This window comes from Abramis brama (genome assembly GCF_963993115.1).
Source record: "Abramis brama genome assembly, chromosome: 11".
NCBI lineage: Eukaryota > Metazoa > Chordata > Actinopteri > Cypriniformes > Leuciscidae > Abramis > Abramis brama.
Window position 1 is genome coordinate 9,970,484 of NC_139973.1, and position 22,109 is coordinate 9,992,592.

At 35.8% G+C, this 22,109-nt stretch overlaps 2 protein-coding genes across 3 annotated transcripts in view; both read left to right on the forward strand.

Annotated features, from left to right (window-relative positions):
- Positions 1 to 11,728, forward strand: part of grm2a (glutamate receptor, metabotropic 2a) — a 43,082-nt gene extending 31,354 nt beyond the window's left edge. Inside the window, exons 3-6 of the mRNA XM_084129804.1 lie at positions 2,102 to 2,939; positions 3,833 to 4,896; positions 9,324 to 9,501; positions 11,277 to 11,728. Coding sequence (XP_083985930.1) covers positions 2,102 to 2,939; positions 3,833 to 4,896; positions 9,324 to 9,501; positions 11,277 to 11,350 — 2,154 coding nt within the window. The 3' untranslated portion in view covers positions 11,351 to 11,728. The remainder of the gene's footprint in view (positions 1 to 2,101; positions 2,940 to 3,832; positions 4,897 to 9,323; positions 9,502 to 11,276) is intronic.
- Positions 11,729 to 12,881: 1,153 nt separating this feature from the next.
- parp3 (poly (ADP-ribose) polymerase family, member 3) lies at positions 12,882 to 21,355 on the forward strand. Of its 2 annotated transcripts, XM_084127853.1 has the most exons (12): positions 12,898 to 12,982; positions 13,447 to 13,489; positions 13,686 to 13,875; positions 14,021 to 14,146; positions 14,259 to 14,438; positions 14,571 to 14,715; positions 17,365 to 17,585; positions 17,808 to 17,963; positions 18,428 to 18,508; positions 18,790 to 18,967; positions 20,025 to 20,168; positions 20,289 to 21,355. In XM_084127853.1, the coding sequence occupies exons 3-12, from the start codon at positions 13,696 to 13,698 to the stop codon at positions 20,465 to 20,467; spliced, it is 1,590 nt and encodes a 529-aa protein (XP_083983979.1). In that variant the 5' UTR covers positions 12,898 to 12,982; positions 13,447 to 13,489; positions 13,686 to 13,695; the 3' UTR covers positions 20,468 to 21,355. The 2 variants fall into 2 exon arrangements, with proteins under 2 accessions (XP_083983978.1, XP_083983979.1); XM_084127852.1 differs by lacking the exon at positions 13,447 to 13,489 and having other exon boundaries at positions 12,882 to 12,982.
- Positions 21,356 to 22,109: the final 754 nt, after the last annotated feature.

Here is a 22,109-nt window from a genome sequence, read left to right on the forward strand (position 1 = left end):
CTTGAGTCTGGAGAATGTGAAGAGCAGGTTGTGGCCTTGATATCTTTATTCCATTTTTGTTTACAAAACAGTGGTCAGTAATTGCTTTATTTTACTGTGCACATAGGGTTAGGGATAAATTAGTCCCAGTCTAGACGTCACTCCCATGGACCGCTGGCTGAATGTCTGATGTGCGTATATGGCACACAAATTGGAAACACTGATTGGTTGAATTCTACAGGATTTCCAGGAGACGTGTGTGTGTCGCGTTCTTCATTACTCTCTAAATTACTCTCTAAATTACTTCCAAGAGTTTTACACGCCGGCCTGTTATTGTAGGAACATCAACGCCCCTAAACATAATGCGGAACAAAACGAACTGTGATTGGTTGGTTTACATGTCAGTCAGACGGCCTAATATAATACCTAATTGTAAAGAATATAATTATTTTCGTCAGATTTTTACAAAGGAAATGTAACAATTTGTGTGGATATGATTTGCTTTGACATTTCATACTTGTTGAGCTTCAACAATAATTACATTACAAATGACTTCTGTTAAATGTCCCATGTGGATTGGGAAGCACTTTTTATGAGCCCTTTTCTTTTGCGTATGAGATGTGTATTCATATGCATTGACTATTCACTTTGTGTTTACGTGATGTTGAGTTAAGCTGTAAGTCATATGACAATTACATGTTATGCAATGTTGACATACAATACAGATAAATCCTGAAGAGCTTTCTTATTCGCTGCTGCCGTCTTCATGCTGACTTTCCCTCAGGCTTCTAAGGAACTGCCTGAGGCAAAGAAGGTCAGGCTCTATTGCATATCACATAATCACAACTAAAAAACACTCACATACTACTGGCAAAAAAATTGGTGTGCAAAACCATATAGATCTAGTGCTTCAGTGTCCATCAACACCTAGCCAGTGAATGAACTCTCTCATAGAGCTAGTTTGCGTACATGCGTATTTCCTAAAGAAATGTCTGTTATGACAGTGGAAGGGTTAAAGAGTTTTTTTTTTAAAGTTTAATAACTGCAAGAATAGAGTTGCTCTATTCTTGCAGGAATTGCTGCACCCATGTAAGATGTAAAGAAGGCAAGTTTCCTGGGGTAATATCCTTTGGGATGATATTATTTTATTGAGAAAATGGAAATGTGAAGTGTTGCCATTAGGGTTCTCAGAGATGAGACAAGTGAGAAGGGTGAGACTAACTAATCACTATGCTAAGTGTGGTCATAATTTGTGTTATCAGAGGAATTACATTCTCATACTTAGACCTAAGTGGCAGACCTAACTACAGTTTTTTTTTTTTTTTTAACTGCCTAACATTTTCTGTAAATGCAGATGATGGTAGGCTACATTAATTATTTTGATGTATGCACTATGGCAAAACAGTAACTACGACAACACCGAAAGATAAAAATGGGTTAGAGGAGATTTGCATGTGCTTATTTTATTTTGTCTAATTTGAGTGTAGATGTTTTTTAATCTTTGAATAACATTATTTAAACCATTTAGTCATAAGAACAATGAAGTATTATATTATAAATGTGTGTATTCAATATTGTTTGAAGTTTGTGGTAAGTAATTTTTTTTTTAACTTAGGCTACTGTAGTATTGAAATATTATTACAATTTAAAATAACTGTTTTATTTTCAAATGTATTTTAAAAATGTATTTTATTCTTGTGATGGCAAAGATCCATTTTTAGCAGCTATTACTCCAGTCTTCAGTCAGTGTCGCATGATCCTTCAGACATTTTTCTAATATGCTAATATGTTGCTCAAGAAATATTTTGCATGATCTATGTTGAAAACAGTTGTGTGGCTTAAAATATCTGTTGAAACCATGATACACTTTTTCAGGATCCTTTGACGAATATGACGTTCAAAAGAACAGCATTTATGTGAAATATAAATCTTTTGTAACTCTGAGTACTGGGCTGAACATGAAAACCCCACAGGGTTGCAGGGTCTAAGTAAACATCATTTTGATCACGCCGTTTATGAGAATTATACTGACAGCCAACACTCATGAATCACAGTGAAATAGTGTGGCCATTTACACACTTCAGTAGTTTTTCATCACAGTTTTTCATTTGTCCTTTTGCAGGTGGCCAATCTCCTGCGTCTTTTCCAGATTCCTCAGATCAGTTATGCCTCCACCAGTGCGAAACTGAGTGACAAATCCCGTTATGATTACTTTGCTCGGACTGTACCCCCAGACTTCTACCAAGCCAAAGCCATTGCTGAGATCCTACGCTATTTCAACTGGACTTACGTCTCCACCGTTGCCTCAGAGGGCGATTACGGCGAGACGGGTATCGACGCCTTTCAGCAAGAGGCCCGAGCCTTGCAAATCTGCATCGCTACGTCCGCCAAGGTCAGTCGTTCCATGGACCGCTTCAGTTACGATGGAGTAATCAGATCTCTTTTGCAGAAGTCCAACGCTAAAGTAGTAATCCTCTTCACCAGAAGTGAAGACGCAAGAGAGCTCTTGGTTGCAGCGAAGCGCATGAACGTCTCCTTCATCTGGGTGGCCAGCGATGGCTGGGGGGCGCAGGAGAGTGTGGTGAGAGGGAGCGAGAATGTAGCGGATGGAGCTTTCACCATTGAGCTGGCGTCCTATCCGATCCCTGAATTCGCAGCGTACTTCACAAACCTCAATCCTTACAACAACACACGTAACCCCTGGTTCAGAGAGTTCTGGGAAAACCGCTTTCAGTGTAGCCTGCACGACATCAATTGTGGGAAATATTCTCTCCGGGACGGCAAATTCGAGCAGGAGTCCAAGATCATGTTTGTGGTCAATGCTGTCTACGCCATGGCCCATGCCCTTCACAACATGAGGCAAGCACTGTGCTCAAATACCACCAAACTCTGCAGTGCCCTGAAACCAGTGAATGGAAAAAAGCTGTACAAGGACTACATCCTGAAGATAAATTTTGACTGTGAGTGATAGATTATATAATTTATGTTCACTTTATAATCAGAGCTAGTTCACCCAAAAATTAAATCCTGTAATTAACTCACCTTCATGTCATTTCAATTCAATAGGGTTTTTTCTTCGTCTATGAAAACAAAAGATGGTTCATGCTGCAAAATGTTCACACAGTTCGTTTGAAACACCTTCCCAGTATTCAAAATGATTGAAAACTGCATAAGGGAGTCATCCATTAATATAACAATAGCCAAATCAACTAAAAAGGATGTTGAAATTATTTTAATAAATTTATGTCTGTTCTTTGTTTAGTCAAAGAAATCAATTTAAAAGATAAATGGATCTAGGAAGTTTCCCCAAGTGGAAAACTGCTGCTGTAAAATAGATTACACTAATGCATGAATCCAACAAATGACCTGTGTACAGTCTAAGTGTTTTATTACATGCATTAGCCTCATTAACCCCTTGCTAACTTCTAAATGATTTAAACAAGTACAAGGGATGTATATTAAATGTCTGTGCCGAGTGGTCAATTGCTTGTATTAGTGAACTGATGGCAGACTGCCAGGTTCCTATAGCTATTTTTCATCTATTTCTAAATATAATTATAATGTTCTTCCAAGAATGACAAATTACATCATAGAAACCAGGCGATGTATCAGCCTCCTGACTTCAATTATGTAAATGTACCATTCGCACCTGAATCCACTGCATCTAAAACCTAATGAGAAATGGTCAGGGCAGAACGCTGAAGAAAGTAGGGTGGACTTACATAGGAAGGTCTTTCTGGGTTGTACATGTTCTGCTTACAAAGAAAAACACTTTGCTGCTGTAAAATATCTATTTATCTGTTGCCAAGAATGTCAATAAATTATGTTTATCATATGCCCTTTGTGTCCGCAGCTCCATTTCGCCCCGCAGATACAGAGAACAATGTTCACTTTGATGCTTATGGAGACAGTCTGGGCCGCTACAACATCTTCCATTATCACAAAGAGAATGATGGCTATGTCTATAGGAAAGTGGGGTATTGGGCTCGGGATTTAAGTCTGAACACAAGCTTGATTCCTTGGGAAAGCCAAGTGGTGCCCACATCCCAATGCAGCGACCCATGTAGGAAAAACGAAATAAAGAGCATGCAGCCCGGTGACGTTTGCTGTTGGATTTGCATTCCCTGCCAGCCCTACCAGTACCTCCTAGATGAATTCACCTGTGCGGATTGTGGCTTTGGACTATGGCCTCTGGACAATCTCACGGGCTGCTACAACTTACCAGAAGAGTACATTCATTGGGAGGACGCATGGGCTATTGGGCCGGTCACCATCTCTTGCCTTGGCATGCTCTGCACACTCTTTGTCATCGGCCTCTTCATAAAGAACAATGAGACACCGGTGGTGAAAGCTAGCGGACGTGAACTTTCCTATATTCTTCTTCTAGGTGTCCTCCTTTGCTATTGCATGACCTTCATCTACATCAGCAAACCCTCTGCCGTAGTATGCACGTTACGGCGGCTCGGCCTGGGCACTTCCTTCGCCGTTTGCTACTCTGCGTTGCTGACCAAGACCAATCGCATCGCTCGGATTTTCAACGGCGTTAAAGATGGAGCTCAAAGGCCGAGGTTCATCAGTCCAGCTTCACAGGTGGCCATCTGTGCTGGTCTGATTTCTTGTCAGCTCCTGGTGGTTGTGGTCTGGCTTCTGGTTGAGGCTCCAGGGGTGAGAAAGGAGGTCAGTCCTGAAAGAAGAGACGTGGTGACATTGAAGTGCAACAGCAAGGATTCTAGTATGCTGATGTCTTTAACCTACAACTGTGTCCTCATCATCCTCTGTACATTTTACGCCTTTAAGACTCGAAAGTGCCCAGAGAACTTCAATGAAGCCAAGTTCATCGGCTTCACCATGTACACCACGTGCATAATCTGGCTGGCTTTCCAGCCAATCTTCTATGTTACTGCCAGTGACTATAGGGTAAGTAAATATGAGCAAACTGTACAATGAATGATTGTGACAATACATAGCAATACCTCACTAATGGCATTTAATAGCTTGTCAGCTTGTTTCTATGGAAATAATAGCCTCTAAATAAGATTTATGTTCGAGTCAAATTGAAATGTCTTTTGCAACCCTTTTTACTTCCATAATGTATTTTTGAGTGCAACAGGATATTCATTCAGTTACTGGATTGTGAAAAGTATTGTAGAACAGAACGGAGCCAGGTGGTTTGTAGGAGAAGCATTGAAACTAAGAGGGATTTGTGGCGTCAGGCCAAAACAGAAAGTCATTTCAGAGGTAGAGCCAATTATTATATTATATTATATTATATTATATTATATTATATTATATTATATTATATTATATTATATTATATTATATTATATTATATAATGTTATAATGTTATAAATTATTTTTATTTGAAAAAAATCTACATTCTAAAAAATAGTGTATTGACTCAACAATTATTATTATTATTTTTTTACTTTAACAGTTTGCATCAATCTTTTTGAGTTATGACAATTTAACCATATATTCAACAAACAAACTACATTGAGTTAGAGGAACTTAATAATTTGTGACAAAAACACAAATTTTTTAAGTTGAATACAAATACTTGATTTGTAGCCCTGGATTAATCTTATCTATTTCAGTTCAAGCCACAGCTCACATAGCACATGCTAAATGTAAATGTTATTTAACATGCCAATTTAATAAACAAGTAAGATATTACTTGTCACTTGCATTAGCACAATCTTTGCATATAGAGCCAATGTAGTTTACCTTCATGTCGTCTTCTCTTCAGCATAATTGTAACCACATAAACTTCAACAGAACAGAAACTCTTTAAATGTCAAATTTAACAGCATTAAACACAAGGTCTTTCCCTTTACTAAAAATAAAAAAAAATAATGAGTTTTAGTTGACTTTAAATTATGCGAAATCATTTCGATTTATTTCTTTTTTAATTGAAAGAGCGAGTAGTACAGATATAGCAGTATACGGTTTTTTATCTTGTATGTGAGGACCACAATATAATTTTACAGTTTCTCTGAACATATCTTTAAATGTCATTTATGCTCAACATAGTTGAGATTTGGCTATGCTATCTTCTGACATATTGTTAATGAATGCCGTGCTTGAGTGTTCTGTATAACAATGTGATTTCTTTGAGAAGTAAATCTTGTGCCGGGGGGATATTACCGGCTCTCCTCTGGGAAAAGATATCAGAGGGGCTGTCTCAAATCACACTGCACACACAATGACAGCATGGAATATTTTTCATCATTTAGATAATGAGTTTCTCTTATAACCCTTAATCACTTCCCGACACTGACTTTATCCTTTATTTTTAGCATATATACAATTTCCATGAGAGCGCGAGACTGAGAGTTTGCCTGATTGATTTTTTTTGTTACCATACCTGCCAATTCAGATGACAGATAGAAAAATCTCTTTGATCACCTGTCTTTTGCACTGATGAAAGGAGAAGCTCACATTTCATGTGGCTCAAAAGCTGTTCAGTGTAGAACAAAGAAAGAGTGGATCTTTCTTCCTGGCAAATGACTAGCCTATGAAAACATGCTATTCAATTGGTCTGAGTATCCTGCAGTCAGGTGCCTCAGGACAGACACCATTAAACACTCTTACATTTGACAACAGTTTATTTTTATTTTCTTACAGTTTTAACACTCTGATGCATGCATTATTAAACTGAAAGAAAAAGTCCTAATGTTTATTTTCAAAAACAATAATATAATAATTTCCAAAGGTTTTAATGCTTGCTTGCTTATTTATTTATTTATTTATTTATTTATTTATTTATTTATTTATTTATTTATTATTTTTTATTTTATTTATTTATTTATTTATTTAATCACCCATGGTGGTTTAGAAGAAACATCACACCCTGATTCCACTGTTGTGAATTAAATGGTCACAGTGCAACACAAACTTAATCTTAATTATTATTAATATTAATTATTAATAGTTATTTATTATTATTTTTTACATTTTGTTTTGTTATTTATTTTCACACATAGTTTGGAAGTAACATTACACCTTGATAGGTCAAAATTCAATCTATGAGTTGCAGTGCAACACAAACTTACTTGCCAATATATCATTTTTATATATGTGCATCCAGAATAGTCTAACTGGTGCATATAGCCAGCACTGCTGGTTAAAACGACCATTGTACATGGCATTTGGATGCTCCAGTGAGCAAAAAAAGAGGACAGAAACATGATCCGGAGATGTTATGGCTGTAGGGGGCTTCTGTAAGGGTCAGTTCTACATCATCCATCAAGACTAGACGAAAGGATACAGAAAGATACAAGTCAGAAGGCCTCAGGAGCGAGAAGGGAATCTCCTTGAGTTCTGATTGGACAGGATGTCGTTCTCTGTTCAGGGTTTCCGCGTTTTATAAATATGTTTGTGTGTATGTGTGTGTGTGTGTGAGGTGATGTGTTAGAGCATGGGAGAATGATTCCCAGCTGGGGCCTTTGCTGAGAAAGCAAGGTGTGCCTTAGAGACCGAGACCTCGCCACAATCCCACACACAGAGACTCACAGGAAATGCAACAGCCTCATTCATCCTGCAGATATCATTTTTAGTTGAAGCATTTCTGCTTCTCACCCACCAACTACAGCATTGATGTGCAGAAGAAAAAGCACATGCTACTTGTAAGATTTATATGATAAATATTTGATCTTCAGAATCAGACATAAATAACAAATGCGGAACCAAAATAAAATATAGTCGGCTATAAAATCTGAGACTGTACTAAGCAATTTTGGATTCAAAATCCTGGAAATAAACAAAGTATAAACTTTCGATTTTCTTTAAGAAATTCATATTTTTATTCAGCAAGGACGCATTCAATCAAAAGTTACAGTATACATATTTATAATGTTGCAAAAGGTTTATATTTAAAATAAATGCTGTTCTTTCTATTTACCAAAGATTCCTGAATTAAATGTATCACAGGAAAAAAATGAAGCATCAACATTGATACTAATAAGAAAAGTTTCTTGAGCAGCAAATCATCATATAAGAATGATTTCTGAAGGATCTTGTGACACTGAAGACTGGAGTAATGATGCTGAACATTCAGCTTTGCCAGCACAGGAATAAATTACATTTTTAAATATATTAATTTAGGGAACAGCTATTTTACATTGTAATAATATTTCACATAATTATGTTTGTTATGTTTGGTCAAATAAATGCAGCCTTGGTGAACAGAAGAAACTTCTTTCAAAAACATTACAAAAACGTACTGACCCCAAACCTTTGAACAGTAGTATATATATATATATATATGTATATATATATATATATATATATATATATATAACAAACTACAAAATATCGTGATTGGTCAAAATGAATTATTCTAGAGCCATGTAATATTTTTTGTCATGTAATATTTTTTCTTTGAAAACCAGATTTCCATTTGCAGTTGGGTTCTCGTCTGCGTGTTTGTTTGTGTACTTACTGTAGCTGAGTCGTTCCAGTTTTTCACTTAAAGAATAATGATGATCAATTATGGAGGAAAATCAGATTACAACACATGTCTAACTCTGTGTGATATTCTTTATAAAAAAGTGCATGTTTATGGAGACAAGAGCAAGGCCTGCTGGGAAAGCATACACGACCTTTCCAAGCACAGCTCTCTGAACGATGCATTATTTAAGGCCTAAAGCATTTTGGTTTATTCTGACGCATTGCCGCACTCACATAAACACTTTTAAATTGTACTGAAGAAAGAATGAGCTACTCTTTGTTAATTTGGTATTGAGGAAAAAAAAATATATATAATTCAGTGCAGCTGAACCATGTTTTGTAATTATTTAACAAAGGTCATATTGAAGTTTCTCCAATGCTTGACCCTGAGAGGATTGTTATCCACAGCTTTTAATATCTGTTGCCCAACTGAAAGAGGATAGCAATAGCATGACCGTGGATTTGAAACCCATGGAATGCACATACTGATAAAAACGTATAGCTTGAATGCACATCGATTTAGATAAAAGTATCTGCCAAATGAAATGTACACTGATACAAAGTAAACATCTCAGCCAAAACAGTGAAAATCTTAGAAACGGTTCCTGTTGATTCACCCCCTCTCTCATCAAAATGTTATTTGGCGATGCATGTCTCTAATACCTGTATTAGTATGCATGAGATTGCTTATACACGGCACACACACCTGCTTTGCACATGGATTCATCCTCTTAAGATACATCTTTAGCCGCTAGGCTTTGGCAACACATTTGGAATTGAGTTCAATGGAAAAATAAATTCAATCCCATGTTAACATCCGTGTTGAATATGAATACGCCAGTCAGGTGGTATCACAGTGTAAATGTAATCGCTTTTTTTGTGTCTACTCTCTCAGGTACAGACCACTACCATGTGCATCTCTGTGAGTCTGAGTGGTTCAGTGGTGCTGGGCTGCCTCTTCGCTCCCAAGATTCACATCATCCTCTTCCAGCCCCAGAAGAACGTCACCACGCTCAGAGTGGCCACAACTCGATTCAGTGTGACCACTGGCCCTGGCTCCAGCTTCTCTCAAGGTACAGTATCATTTATGATCTCTGTCTTTAATATACCAGCATCATCGTAAATATACTCAATCAACAGCTGCAGCAGTTTAAAGCGTAACTCTCGCCAAAAGGGTCTTTTTTGTGAATCCACCCGAGGCAAACTTTAGTTTAAAAGCATAATTAGGATGGAAATGCGACTCTTAAGATTGACCATATTTTCGTTTTCGGTCAAATTGCCTTTTGAATGGGAGTGCTGGGGGCACTACTATGATAGTATCAAAACGCTATTTTTAAAACACTAAGAAGGCTCGACACAACATGAAACTTTGCTTGAAGTATCACCAGGGGCTCTACACATGAACTCAAGCATTGAGAACATTGTTTGTGTACACAGAGTTTACTAAAAAGAAAGATTTTGAACAACTCACTGTAGCTGTGTCCGCCGCCATTTTGACAGTCAAAAATAGTCGATCTCCGAATGCGAATGAACTGACTCTGAATTTTAGTATTGTTTCTTATATGAGGATCTTTTTTCAAATACAAGGTCAATGTTGATTTTCACTAACGACAAAACAACAAATTATCCGTGAATTTATATGGAACTAAGATTTAAGAGCTTTCCATCTTTACTCTCCTCTCTGTTACGTTGCATTCGGAGATCGACTATTTTTGACTAACAAAATTAGGCCAAAACAACAACAGCTACAGTGAGTTGTTCAAAACCTTTCTTTTTAGTAAACTCTGTGTACACAAACAATGTTCTCAATGCTTGAGTTCATGTGTAGAGCCCCTGGTGATACTTCGAGCAAAGTTTCATGTTGTGTCGAGCCTTCTTAGTGTTTTAAAAATAGCGATTTTGATGCTATCATAGTAGTGCCCCTAGCACTACCATTCAAAAGGCAATTTGACCAAAAACTATGGTCAATCTTTCATTCTAATTATGCTTTTAAACGAAAGTTTGCCTCGGGTAGATTGACAAAAATACCCTAGGTTGCATTTTGGCGAGAGTTACGCTTTAAATCAAGCATATTCATCAATTTTTGTTACCCATATTCGAAAATATGGATTGGCAATGTCTGAACTGCCGTTAGAAATTAAAGATATTGATCAAAATATTCAGTATTGTATGATGACAGAGTAATATTGGAGCAGAATATAAAGTATCATTGGCCCTGTGAGTGCAGATATTTGGCTTTATTGGATTACATTGATATTACTGTAGCACTGAAACATCCCTGAGCTTAGATATAGAGTGCATATGTAAATCCCTTAAAATGGGTATTTCACCTCAAAATCAAGTGATGTAAATATTTGTTTGCATATTGACAGACAATTCCTCTCATTACTGTAATGCAAAAATACTCATTCTCAGTTATGTTATGTGACATTAATAAATATATTTTAAATTGTAAAAAATTTTATTTACATCATGGTGGTATTTGTGATACTGGTGCATTACAAAAATATATATAATATGTATTACAGTAATAAAAATATAAGGAGAATCAACACTGAAAATTACAAAAAAAGCAAAAATATAAACAAGAAATATATACAATTGGGTGGAAAAAGTGGTTAATTATGATGAAAATAATGTCAAAATGCAAAACAAAAGGTAAAAAAAATTAAATAAAAATATATTTATTATTTTTTTCTATTTATGCAATGTTTTAATAATATATAAAATAAAAATATGTTTTAATGAGATTCACCCACATACTTGAAAACATCTATTGAATGGCAATGGCGACACACTGTGATTTGCAACTTACGATATCTTTATATTATTGAAAATGTCTTTGCAGCCTCGGCCTCCAACGTCGTGCCTACAGTATGTAATGGCAGAGAGGTAGTGGACTCAACAACATCGTCACTCTGAGAAACAGGATTCCTGTTTGTTTGCCAAATGCAGTATACAGATAAATCTTATCTTCACTAGTCATGAAATCAAGTGTTTGCTAGTGTTGAGGAGGCTATTCGGAATAAAGAATGCCTGTTATGTTGTTCTCAACGTGCTGTGACAATATCCCATTTTGTTTCTCTCTCTCTTTCTCTCTCTGACTAGTTAGATGATATCAGTGGGATGCCAGTTTAAACTCTTTTTATGGAAACCATAATAAAGTCTTGTTTGAGATATGGAGTTAAGATATAGTAAATCTGTTTAAAGTATTATATACAAGATGTTTTTAATGTAGATTTATGGTGATTCTGGTTTGTGCTTTCTTGTAATTTATGTAAATAAAATGTGTTTTATATTAATACAAGCACTCCTGGTCATTTTAACTTGATATTATATTATATTATATTATATTATATTATATTATATTATATTATATTATATTATATTATATTATATTATATTAATTATATTATATTATATTATATTATATTATATTATATTATATTATATTATATTATATACATTTGTACAATTAAGAAAATTACACACATCAGCTTTAAAAGAATTAAATATTTATATGCAATGTTCATGGTATACAGAAACTTGTATATTGTCTCCATCTAGAGGATGTAGGTGCTCATCACATCAAATTGGGTGAGGTTAAACTAAAATGATCAAATAATTTGTTGCGCTGTATAAAATAGTGACCATTTTAAAATACAGGTGATTTGTAAGTTCAATAAATTATGTCCCTAATTTCATTGCGCATAAAGTCGTTTCATTAGCTACCATGTTAACAGATAAATAAACCAGTAGGAAAAATAAAGACAAAATACTGCATATGCTGCCATTACTGCACTACAAATGTAATGCACATTCATCAGTCTACCGAAGGATCATGTCTCATAGACAAAACATCATATCATTAATAATAACAATGTCCACATAGGCTATCACTGACCCATGTTACAAAAAGGGTAATTGATATATATCACTGGTGGTGAAATGACAAAAAAATATTTTTTGTTTTGTTTTGTTTTGTTTTGTTTTTGTGATGGTTATATCTGCAGTCATTTTCTGCCTTAATATTTTTAGCATTTATAAACATTAGGCCTACTAGTGTCCATAGTCCCACTGGAGGATTTTCATTTCTTTTACAACATACAAGTATTTTTTAACTGCTTCCTTTCAAGCACAAAGCCAGCATTATAGATTACATTAAGTGAGAAGTGCAAAGGTTGGATGTTGGACTAAAATTATTTATGCAGCCTCATGTTATATTGGGGATATTAAAGTGTTTGAAGCAACATGTGATGTAAAAATGTAAAAATAAATAAATAAATAAAATAAAAATAAAGTTTATTTATTTATGAACATTTTCATCGCATCTCAAATGGTGTATTTTATGAATTGTGAAATGTGTCTGTTTTAAAAGATTATCTACAACTTTGGTGGCATAAGCTGTCATTCAAAATAAAAAATATATCTGAAATCATTGATTTGTAAGGGAAGGGGTGTGGCGTAAAGTGTCAGAAACACGGAAGTCAGGCTGCAGACAGTCCCGAAGTGAGAGAGTGAATCTGCAAACTTTCTCAACACCTTCACTAGCAGGTAAGTATCATTCTATCTGACTAATAATAAAATCTCGAATAATTTTTAAGCGTTTTATTGCTCTGTAGACTATGTGTTGCTACAGCTATAGCGCTGCAGGTGGAGTGTGCGTCAAAACACGCTATAATTGCTCGCCGCGTTTCTAAACACCTGCGATTTCACATTATATGTTTATTTGTGCACACATTAGTCAGTTAGTAAATGTTCTCATTGTTGACTACTAGACGCATGTTTTTCTATGAGCCTATTTTCAATGCCTCTGATAGGCTGCCAGGAAGATCTACGTCACTTACAGTAAACTCCAGCATGTCCGAACATGTTTCAGCAGGACTGTGTTGAATTATTGTTTACCATATTTAAAAATTTGATGTCATATCATTTCCAAACAGTGTGTTTGAAAAATGTTGATTAGATATAACAATAAATAAAGAAACATCTAGTATATTTTCTTAATACATTTTCAGGTGTCCATGTTAGAAGTTACACCTGGCACAACATTTCTCAAAGGTGAAATAAATTCACCTATATTTTAAATTAATTGTGATATTGCAATAAAAGTAAACTAAAATAATTTTTAAATGAATTTTAAATGTATTAAGTAATGCATGCTGCAGTATGTCACTACATCTTACTTAACTGACTCCATAACTGCTGATCAGTTTATTGAATGTTTATATAAAACATCATATGATTATGAACAAAGAGGAAAGAGGATGGCACCTAAGAGAAGGGCAACATCAAGCACCAAAGCTGGAGGGAAGAAGGTAAAGGAGGAGCCTGAAGCTCCACCAAAGGACAAGTTCACCTCTGTCAAAGAGGCCCTGAAGGCAACAGGATCGCGAGTGAGGGCCACGAGGAACCCTGACAGCTTCTGTCATCTATCAAATGCTGAGGTGAGACAGAACAAGTGGTTAAACAACAATTGATCATGTTTAAACTACCATTGATGTCTTTGGTTCAGAGAGAATTGTGAGTTTTCGTGCAAATTATTGCTTGCCCTGAATCACAGAAAAAATCTTGTGTGATCCTAACCAACAGGTTCATGAAGATTACGACTGCATGCTAAACCAAACTAACATTGGAAACAACAACAACAAATTCTATGTAACCCAAGTCTTAGTGTCTGGAGGGAAGTACTATTGCTGGACAAGATGGGGCAGAGTGGTACGTTGCTTTCTCTTTTTTTGTCCATCAAATATGTCACAACATAATGTGCATAAATGCTCTTGTAGCTTCTAATGGATGACGTACTTTTCCTGTCTTTCACTGTTTTCAGGGAGAGTCAGGCCAGAACAATTTAGCTGGTCCATCTACCGCTGATGTAGCCATTAAGTGTTTCGAAAAGAAATTCAAAGAGAAGACCAAGAATAACTGGAGCGATCGAGAAAACTTTGTCTCGCATTCTGGGAAGTACACACTGATAGAGGTAGATGGGGACCAGGATGCAGAAGTGAAGGTAATTTAGCTTTTTCATCAGTTTTTTGCAGCATTTAATGAATTTACTTTATTACACCCTTAATTGAAGCCGTGTCTTTGTTATTGTCCAAATACTAAAGACACAGTTTCTAATGTTTTGTGTTTCCTGCAGGTGGATACTGTAGACGGTGGAGATGTGAAGGTGAAAAGCGAACAACACGTTCTGCCTTGTGCGTTGGATGAGGCAACTCAAAGGCTCATCCGATTCATCTTCGACAATGACATGTTCAAAGAAGCCATGTCCAGCATGAACCTGGGTTAGTATATTGTGATACAGCTTTGAATCATTAGGCTGTGTGTTAGACGCTTTGCCTGCTATGAAGTGAAATATCTAATTTTATAGAATCTAATTTTTACAGATCGTTTTTTTCTGTATTGTTTCTATATAAAAATGTTGATACAATGTAAAGTATTTGCTCTGGCTCTTGTTTTAAATTATTTTTTTCTATTATGCTTGTTGTTGTCATCTGTTGACATTGGTCGGTGTTGTTTTTGTCCCGCCCCTCCTCCACTGTGATTGGACGGCTGGGTAAATAGTGACAGTGATGAGCGCTGCGTACCCAAAGTTGAACATTCTTCAACTCTCGGCATCCGGTAAAAAATGCAGAGCGATTCAGCGTGAAATAGACGCTCAGTGCCTCGCTACGCTCCTGGCGTTTTAAAAACACGGTGCTCCCATTGAAAACAATTGGAAAAATACGCTAGCTGCGGGAAAAAGCGCTTTGGTGGACACATGGCCTTAAAGTGCCCTATTATGCTATTTTAAAGGTTCCTTTTTGTTTTTGAGGTCTCCAACAATACTGCCGTGCAAAGGCAAAAGACCTTAACTTCAATTTTGGTCAAAATTAGTTATTACCATTTTTGGAACAATGGACATCAGTTTTATCATGTGGAAAAATATCTTGAGTCAATTTTGTTCTTTTCTGCTAAAAATAAGATGTTGTTTTTGTCATAACTTCCAAAAGCAGAGGGAAAGCAAAGGCAGAAGCCCTTAACATCAGTTACGGTCTTTTAGCTTTGTTCCGCTGCACTCTAGAATGCTGGAATCAAGTTACAGTTGGAGTTAAGGCACTCTGCCTTTGTTTTAACAACGTTAAATTTTTGCCGCGCTGAAGTTACGGTGTAGCGTTAATGCCTATATGTAATTGAAAACAACGCGAGTGGGTTGGGGACATCTCACGATAAGTAAGGGGAGGAGAAAACATTACCACGCAAACAAACAAACCCAGCAGATATAACTTAGATTGCAGCTTACCTTTTTTTAACATGGTCAAACTCAAAATCCATGGAAAACGACATCCACTGAGAAGACAATCCATTGTTTAAATCCATCACGTGCCGGCTGGCTAACCTAATCTATCAAAGTGCAAGTTGTCCGGAGGTTGACATTTTAAGTGTCGCTGTGGGTAGGCTATTAGTAGGCAGACGTCAGGTTAAACAGTTAAAATTAGGGTGACCCAAACGTCCTGTTTTCCCAGGACATGTCATGGTTTCACGTCTTGTCCTGGCCATCGTGGCTGTTTTTTTTATTTTTTTATAAAGTGACGAAAATGTCCTGTTTTTTGGGCCGTTATAAGCATATACTTTAAATTTACTGGCGCTTATCTTTGCACACACAACATATGAAACCGGCTAATCAGCGCGTTCCTCAATCCGCAACGGCAAGCAGAGAGCACGTCAGAAAACAGAGGCGCCTGTGTGTGTGTGTGTGTGTCAAATCAAATCTTTCAAATGTAAGAAATATTTGTGAAAGGTTACTTTAACTTCTTCTTTAGTGTTTAGTGTTTTTACTTAAATTAAGAACACTGATAAAGTTTTTAAAACGATCCAGTACAGTAGCCTTCTCATTATTTTTTATTTTATAATATTCTATTGATGTAATATTAAGCCTTCTAAACAGAGCTCACTAAATGTTATTTTAAGACTATCATTGTTATCATAGAAATGTTTTATAGAGTGATAAAAGTCAAAATGGTCAATAAATTAGAAGTTAAGGTACTTTGCCTTTGTATGAGCCATTATTGTTTTGCAGATTATGCAAAGGCAGAATGCAGTAACTTCCGAATAAGGGTCAAAGGTCAAGTTTGAGCTCAATTTTTTTTAATGTAGATAAATATATTCATTATGACAACTACTTGGCAAATTTTCAGTGTCCTACCTATCATACAATTGGCTGGACAACAAAAAAACTTTAAAGTCATTTTTCTCAGTTTCACACTCTGGTGAGTTAAGGTCTTTTGCCTTTGTAGGGCAGAATAGGTTTACATGCATCCAAGGTCTTTAATTTTCTCATTGCAGCATCAACTCTTTTCTCACTGTCTGAAACGGTTCGATCAAAGATTCGGCCTCTCTAAATTTTATGCAAATTTTATACAAAACTACGTAGGTTTGTGCAGGAAGTAATATTGGACTTGCTGAGGACTCATTTCAGGCAGTTCAATATCGGATTTTTTGGGGGGATACAATAACGCAATTTGTCGTGCACTTTGATCTTTGAAGCTTTGCAGACCTTTTACATTCACAAACAGCTGAATTACACACTACATTTAAGTTCATATCTGAGAAAGCATGATAGGGGCACTGTAAGTCCCAGTTCTTCTGTTCCTTTCAATAGCCGTGTTACTGTGGTTCTTTTATAACTTGTTTTTGATAGCTGGGAAAAATAAGTCATATTTTAAAAACTCAATGAAATAGACTTCAGATCACTCAGGGATTCATTTCCCATTTTACATGTGTTTCTGAAAGCCACAGGAGGGTTTGGCATTGTGATTGTAAACTGAAGATGGGACTTTTTGCTGCCTATTTGATCTCTATCTACCACTTTTCTGAGCTCCATCTGTAAGATGGAGATGTATACGATCCATTTTTTGTGAAGGAGTTTCATGTGTCACATATTTCTCTGTCAGATATTAAGAAGATGCCTTTGGGGAAACTCAGCAAGCAGCAGATAGCCAAAGGCTTTGAGGCTTTGGAGGAGATTGAAGCCGCAATAAAGAAGGGGGAACGGAACAAGTTTGAAGAACTCACCAACAAATTCTTCACCATTATTCCTCATAACTTTGGCCGCAACAGACCCCCTATCATCTCTGATGATTCTGTTCTTCAGGGCAAGAAGGAGATGCTTTTGGTGAGATACATAGCAGTTACTGTGTACTGAGAATGTTTCGGTTTCATGAAATAGGGGCTAGTTGTCACACTTTTTAATGTGAATATTTCTCAGAATAGGTTTATTTGTTAAATCATACAATGCTTGGCTACAAAAATAAACATTGATCTTGTGTGTGTTTTTAATGGCCAATATAGAGTGCTTTGACCAAAATCCGAACTTTCTTTTGCTTGTATCTTGTAGGTTCTTGCAGACATCGAGGTTGCCCAGAGTCTTAAAGCTGAATCTGAGAAAGCCACAGAAGAAATGAAGGACGTGGTGCCTCATCCAGTTGACCAGAATCACCAGTCTCTGAAATGCAAACTAAGTTTGCTGGATAAGAAATCGAAGGAATATAAGGTTTCAATGCACAGCAACATTTATAGTCCACATTGGAAATCAGGAATTCAAAATCTAATTTAAATCTGGTAAACAAACTTTTAAAAGAATAAATGATGCAGCGTTTATTATCAGCATAACACTGACATTTTTTGTCAGAATGTCTTATTTAAGAATATGACCTAGAAATATTATAATAGCAAAATTGTAAATATTGAAATGTATTGTCAACTTTTAAACAATGTTTTAAAATGCAGAATTTCCAGATTTAAATGAAAATTCCTAGATTTTTATGAACATATATTAAAAACAATGAATGATTTTATATTATTTAACCTTTGCTTTTTTAAGTCTTTAAGTTATGAGTTCAATTATGGACATTTACCAAGCTTGATCAAATAAATTGATGTATAGAAATGGGTTGAAATAAGTGCAGTATGCTCAGAAGTTCCTTTCTCTCTCTCTCTCTCTTTTTTGTATTTAAGATAATTGAGAAGTACTTGAATGCCACTGGACGCGAAGGACTCACTTTAGTGGACGTCTGGGAAGTTGACAGAGATACAGAGGTGAATAGTATTGCGTAATTTAAGTTTAAAGTTTATGCATAGTAAGCAGTAAACGATAAAAGTAAACCGTAAACTCGTAACAGTAAATGTCAAAAAAGTGCAAATGCACAGTCATTTTTTCCATTAGAACTCCTGTTAGGTTCCCATTAGATTCCTAATTTCATTTCAAACCAGCAGTGAGCACTCAGCCTCAGTGGGTGTTGAATTCTGTTCATTACTGAGTCTTATTATCCTAATTAAATCCTGTGTGTGTGCGTGCATGTGTGCATTTGCTTGTGTAGGCTGAGCGCTTCAGGGAAAATGATGCATTGGAGAACCGGAAGCTGCTTTGGCATGGAACAAGCGTGGCCGTGGTTGCAGCCATTCTGAAGGGCGGACTTCGTATTATGCCCCATTCTGGTGGACGTGTGGGCAGGGGAATCTATTTTGCATCTGAAAACATCAAATCTGCTGGCTATGGTGAGAAACAGGACCTTCTTTGCATCAGTATAAAAGAATATAAACGCATATAAAGTTTGATTAGATGCAACATGGCAACACAATGGCAAGGATTGCTTGTAGTAGGGCTGGGCGATAAATCGATTTGATCAATTAACTCGAATGTGTAGTTTACGTCGACTTGTTTGAATGAAAATCTGTTTTCTCTTTAACATCCGCTGATGCTCCCCTCTGGGCTCCCGTAGTTCCGAACGGGCTCAGCGTTTGCCATAGAGATACACAAACAACATGGCAAATGAACAAGACCGTGGCAGCACGAGCACACCCTGCAAAAACATTTACAAACTGAATCCGCAGGGCTACCAACTCTCACGAATTCACCGTGAGACTCACGCAATCACTTTTTACACGCTCTCACGACACACATCCATTATCTCACGCAGAGAAAAATCCCGAAGCAAAGAGGACACTGACACCGACAGACAAGGTTACTTTTGATGTGAAACAAATTCTCAGCTCTCAGATTCTGTCAATTTAATTACTAAATTCAAACAATAAACAACGTTTTGGCTCTTATAAATGTGACATGACAGATCTCAGTTCAAGTGGCATGTGAACCAATCATCTGTTACTCTTTACTACTAGTTAATAGTAAATAAACATGAATGATCAATAGGTAATTTGACAGATACAGTTCAACTTACCGAAATGTAATAAAATCGATCAATCAGTATTTTTCAACCGCGGAAAGAGGTCCATAAAACAGCTGGAGAACAATATGTCATGCAGCGTTACATTTACCTCAGGAAAGCCATTTAATGATCATAGCACATTAGTTGGACTTAAAGAAAAAGCTAAAGAGAGGAGTAATTTGCTAATCGATTTAAATCGTAAATCAGATTTTTTGTGAAAAAATCTGATTTTTTTTTTTTTGGGTCATATCGCCCAGCCCTAGCTTGTAGTAATTATTTCCCTGCATTCCTTCCATTTCCAGGAAACATTGGTTAATGTCGTAGACATTATTAGGCACTTTTTATCTCTAAAATAATTTTTCTTAAGTTCTTTATTGTGTTTACAGTGCATCCATCCAACAACATCGGCATTATGTTTCTAAATGAAGTTGCTTTGGGAAAAGAGTACACCATCACGCAGGATGATTCCAGCTTAAGGAAGGCCCCCGCTGGCTATGACAGCGTAATTGCACGTGGAAGCCAAGAACCAGGTTTTTCCAGATATAATCAAAACTCATTACTCATTTCTCTTTATAGACTTGTACATTTTGTTAAATTCTGCATAACATTAGTTCTTAGCAATTTCAGTCTTTTTCTTTTTTCTTCTTCAGATCCCTCGAAAAATGTCTTCATTGAGTTTGATGGTAAAAAGGTGGCAGTTCCTCAGGGAAAAGTCATAAAACAGCCGCAGTATGAAGGAAGTTCCTTCTACAACAGTGAGTATCTCATCTATAAGGAAAGCCAGTGTCGCATCCGATACCTCCTGGAGTTGAAGTTCAATTATTTCTAGAGCTGATTTGAAAACATGGAACTGTATCTACATATATAGCTTCTTATAAATGGCACTTCTGCTATGTGGTTTCATGCTCACATACTGTATAAAGCATTGAATGTTTGAGTTAATTAGTCGGAATGTTTAAGAAATATTTGATTATTACATTACATCTTTATCATGTACTGTAAACTTTGGTTGGTGTAGCATTACAGTATGTTTGCTCACAATCCCTTCTCTCTCTCTGAGGGAGGTTTGCATGTCTTCCTATCATTACTTATTGTTATTCATATTAGAAACGTCGCTGCAGGTTTCTGTCATAAAAACAAGTTAGTATGTTCACCTTTAAACATTTGAAAAATGTTGAATAAATGTGCATTTTTATTTTAAAGAGCATAACATTTTCAAAAAGGGCTAAAATTAAGAGAATATAAAATATTGTAATTGCTTTTTTCAAGCTTGTTTGGAATTTTTCCCGTTGAATTAAATACTCGTATTTTACACAGACTAAGAGTATTTAAAAAAATATTTCTAAAGTATGATTGAAGCCTAATTAATTTTGTTAAGAGTATATTTTCTTTTTCTAAAATGTATATTTCTTTCAAGTTTATGTTCATGCAATTATATGCATGCAAGCTGCTCATACATGGCTGACAAGCACGGCTTATGAAGGAAGTCTAATGCTAATATGGCCCTTTATATTTGTTTGGTCAGATGTTTGTTTTATCAAGCATTTGTTTGAAGCTCTTTATATAACCATATTGCACTCCACAGTTAATAGATATTAATCCATTGTTATATATTTTTCTCTTTTATGTTGTGGCGAGCTTTGAAGTAAAGTTAATGTTAATGTAACTGCTTAGTACTGAAAAAAAAACCTGAAGATAATAAATCATTATAATTATATACTTGTACTGTTGTGTTCTCCTTTTAACCAGTAGATGTCACTTTTCAAAATGCAAAGGTTTTATTAAACATGTCCCATTAGATCCACAGCACTGTATGTTAAAACTGTTCACAAATGTTTTAGTTAGATTTTCATTATAGAAGTGAATAATTTGCTAGACATTATATGTGCATTTATAAACAATACATATATTGTTCTGAGCTGAAGTGAAGACAGCAGTACAATGACAGTTTTTGCCTACATTCTTTAATAACCATACATGCCTATTTAATACAACCTAACAACAGAGTTAATATTTAATATTACAGTAATTTCACCTGACCCAATGTTACAGAATATAAATGACAAAATGTGCAAAAAAAGGCAAAAAAATAATAATAATAAATATATATATATATATATGTGTGTGTGTGTGTGTGTATGTGTGTGTATATATATATATATATATATATACAGTGAGGAAAATAAGTATTTGAACACCCTGCTATTTTGCAAGTTCTCCCACTTGGAAATCATGGAGGGGTCTGAAATTGTCATTGTAGGTGCATGTCCACTGTGAGAGACATAATCTAAAAAAAAAAATCCAGAAATCACAATATATGATTTTTTAACTATTTATTTGTATGATACAGCTGCAAATAAGTATTTGAACACCTGTCTATCAGCTAGAATTCTGACCCTCAAAGACCTGTTAGTCTGCCTTTAAAATGTCCACCTCCACTCCATTTATTATCCTAAATTAGATGCACCTGT

Excerpts from the sequence above, each read along its gene's own strand:
- parp3 (XM_084127852.1), top strand. The coding sequence starts at position 13,696 with ATGGCACCTAAGAGAAGGGCAACATCAAGCACCAAAGCTGGAGGGAAG. Across the intron at positions 14,716-17,364 it reads CATGTCCAGCATGAACCTGG|ATATTAAGAAGATGCCTTTG; the intron begins GTTAGTATATTG and ends TTTCTCTGTCAG. Across the intron at positions 18,509-18,789 it reads AAGTTGACAGAGATACAGAG|GCTGAGCGCTTCAGGGAAAA; the intron begins GTGAATAGTATT and ends TTGCTTGTGTAG.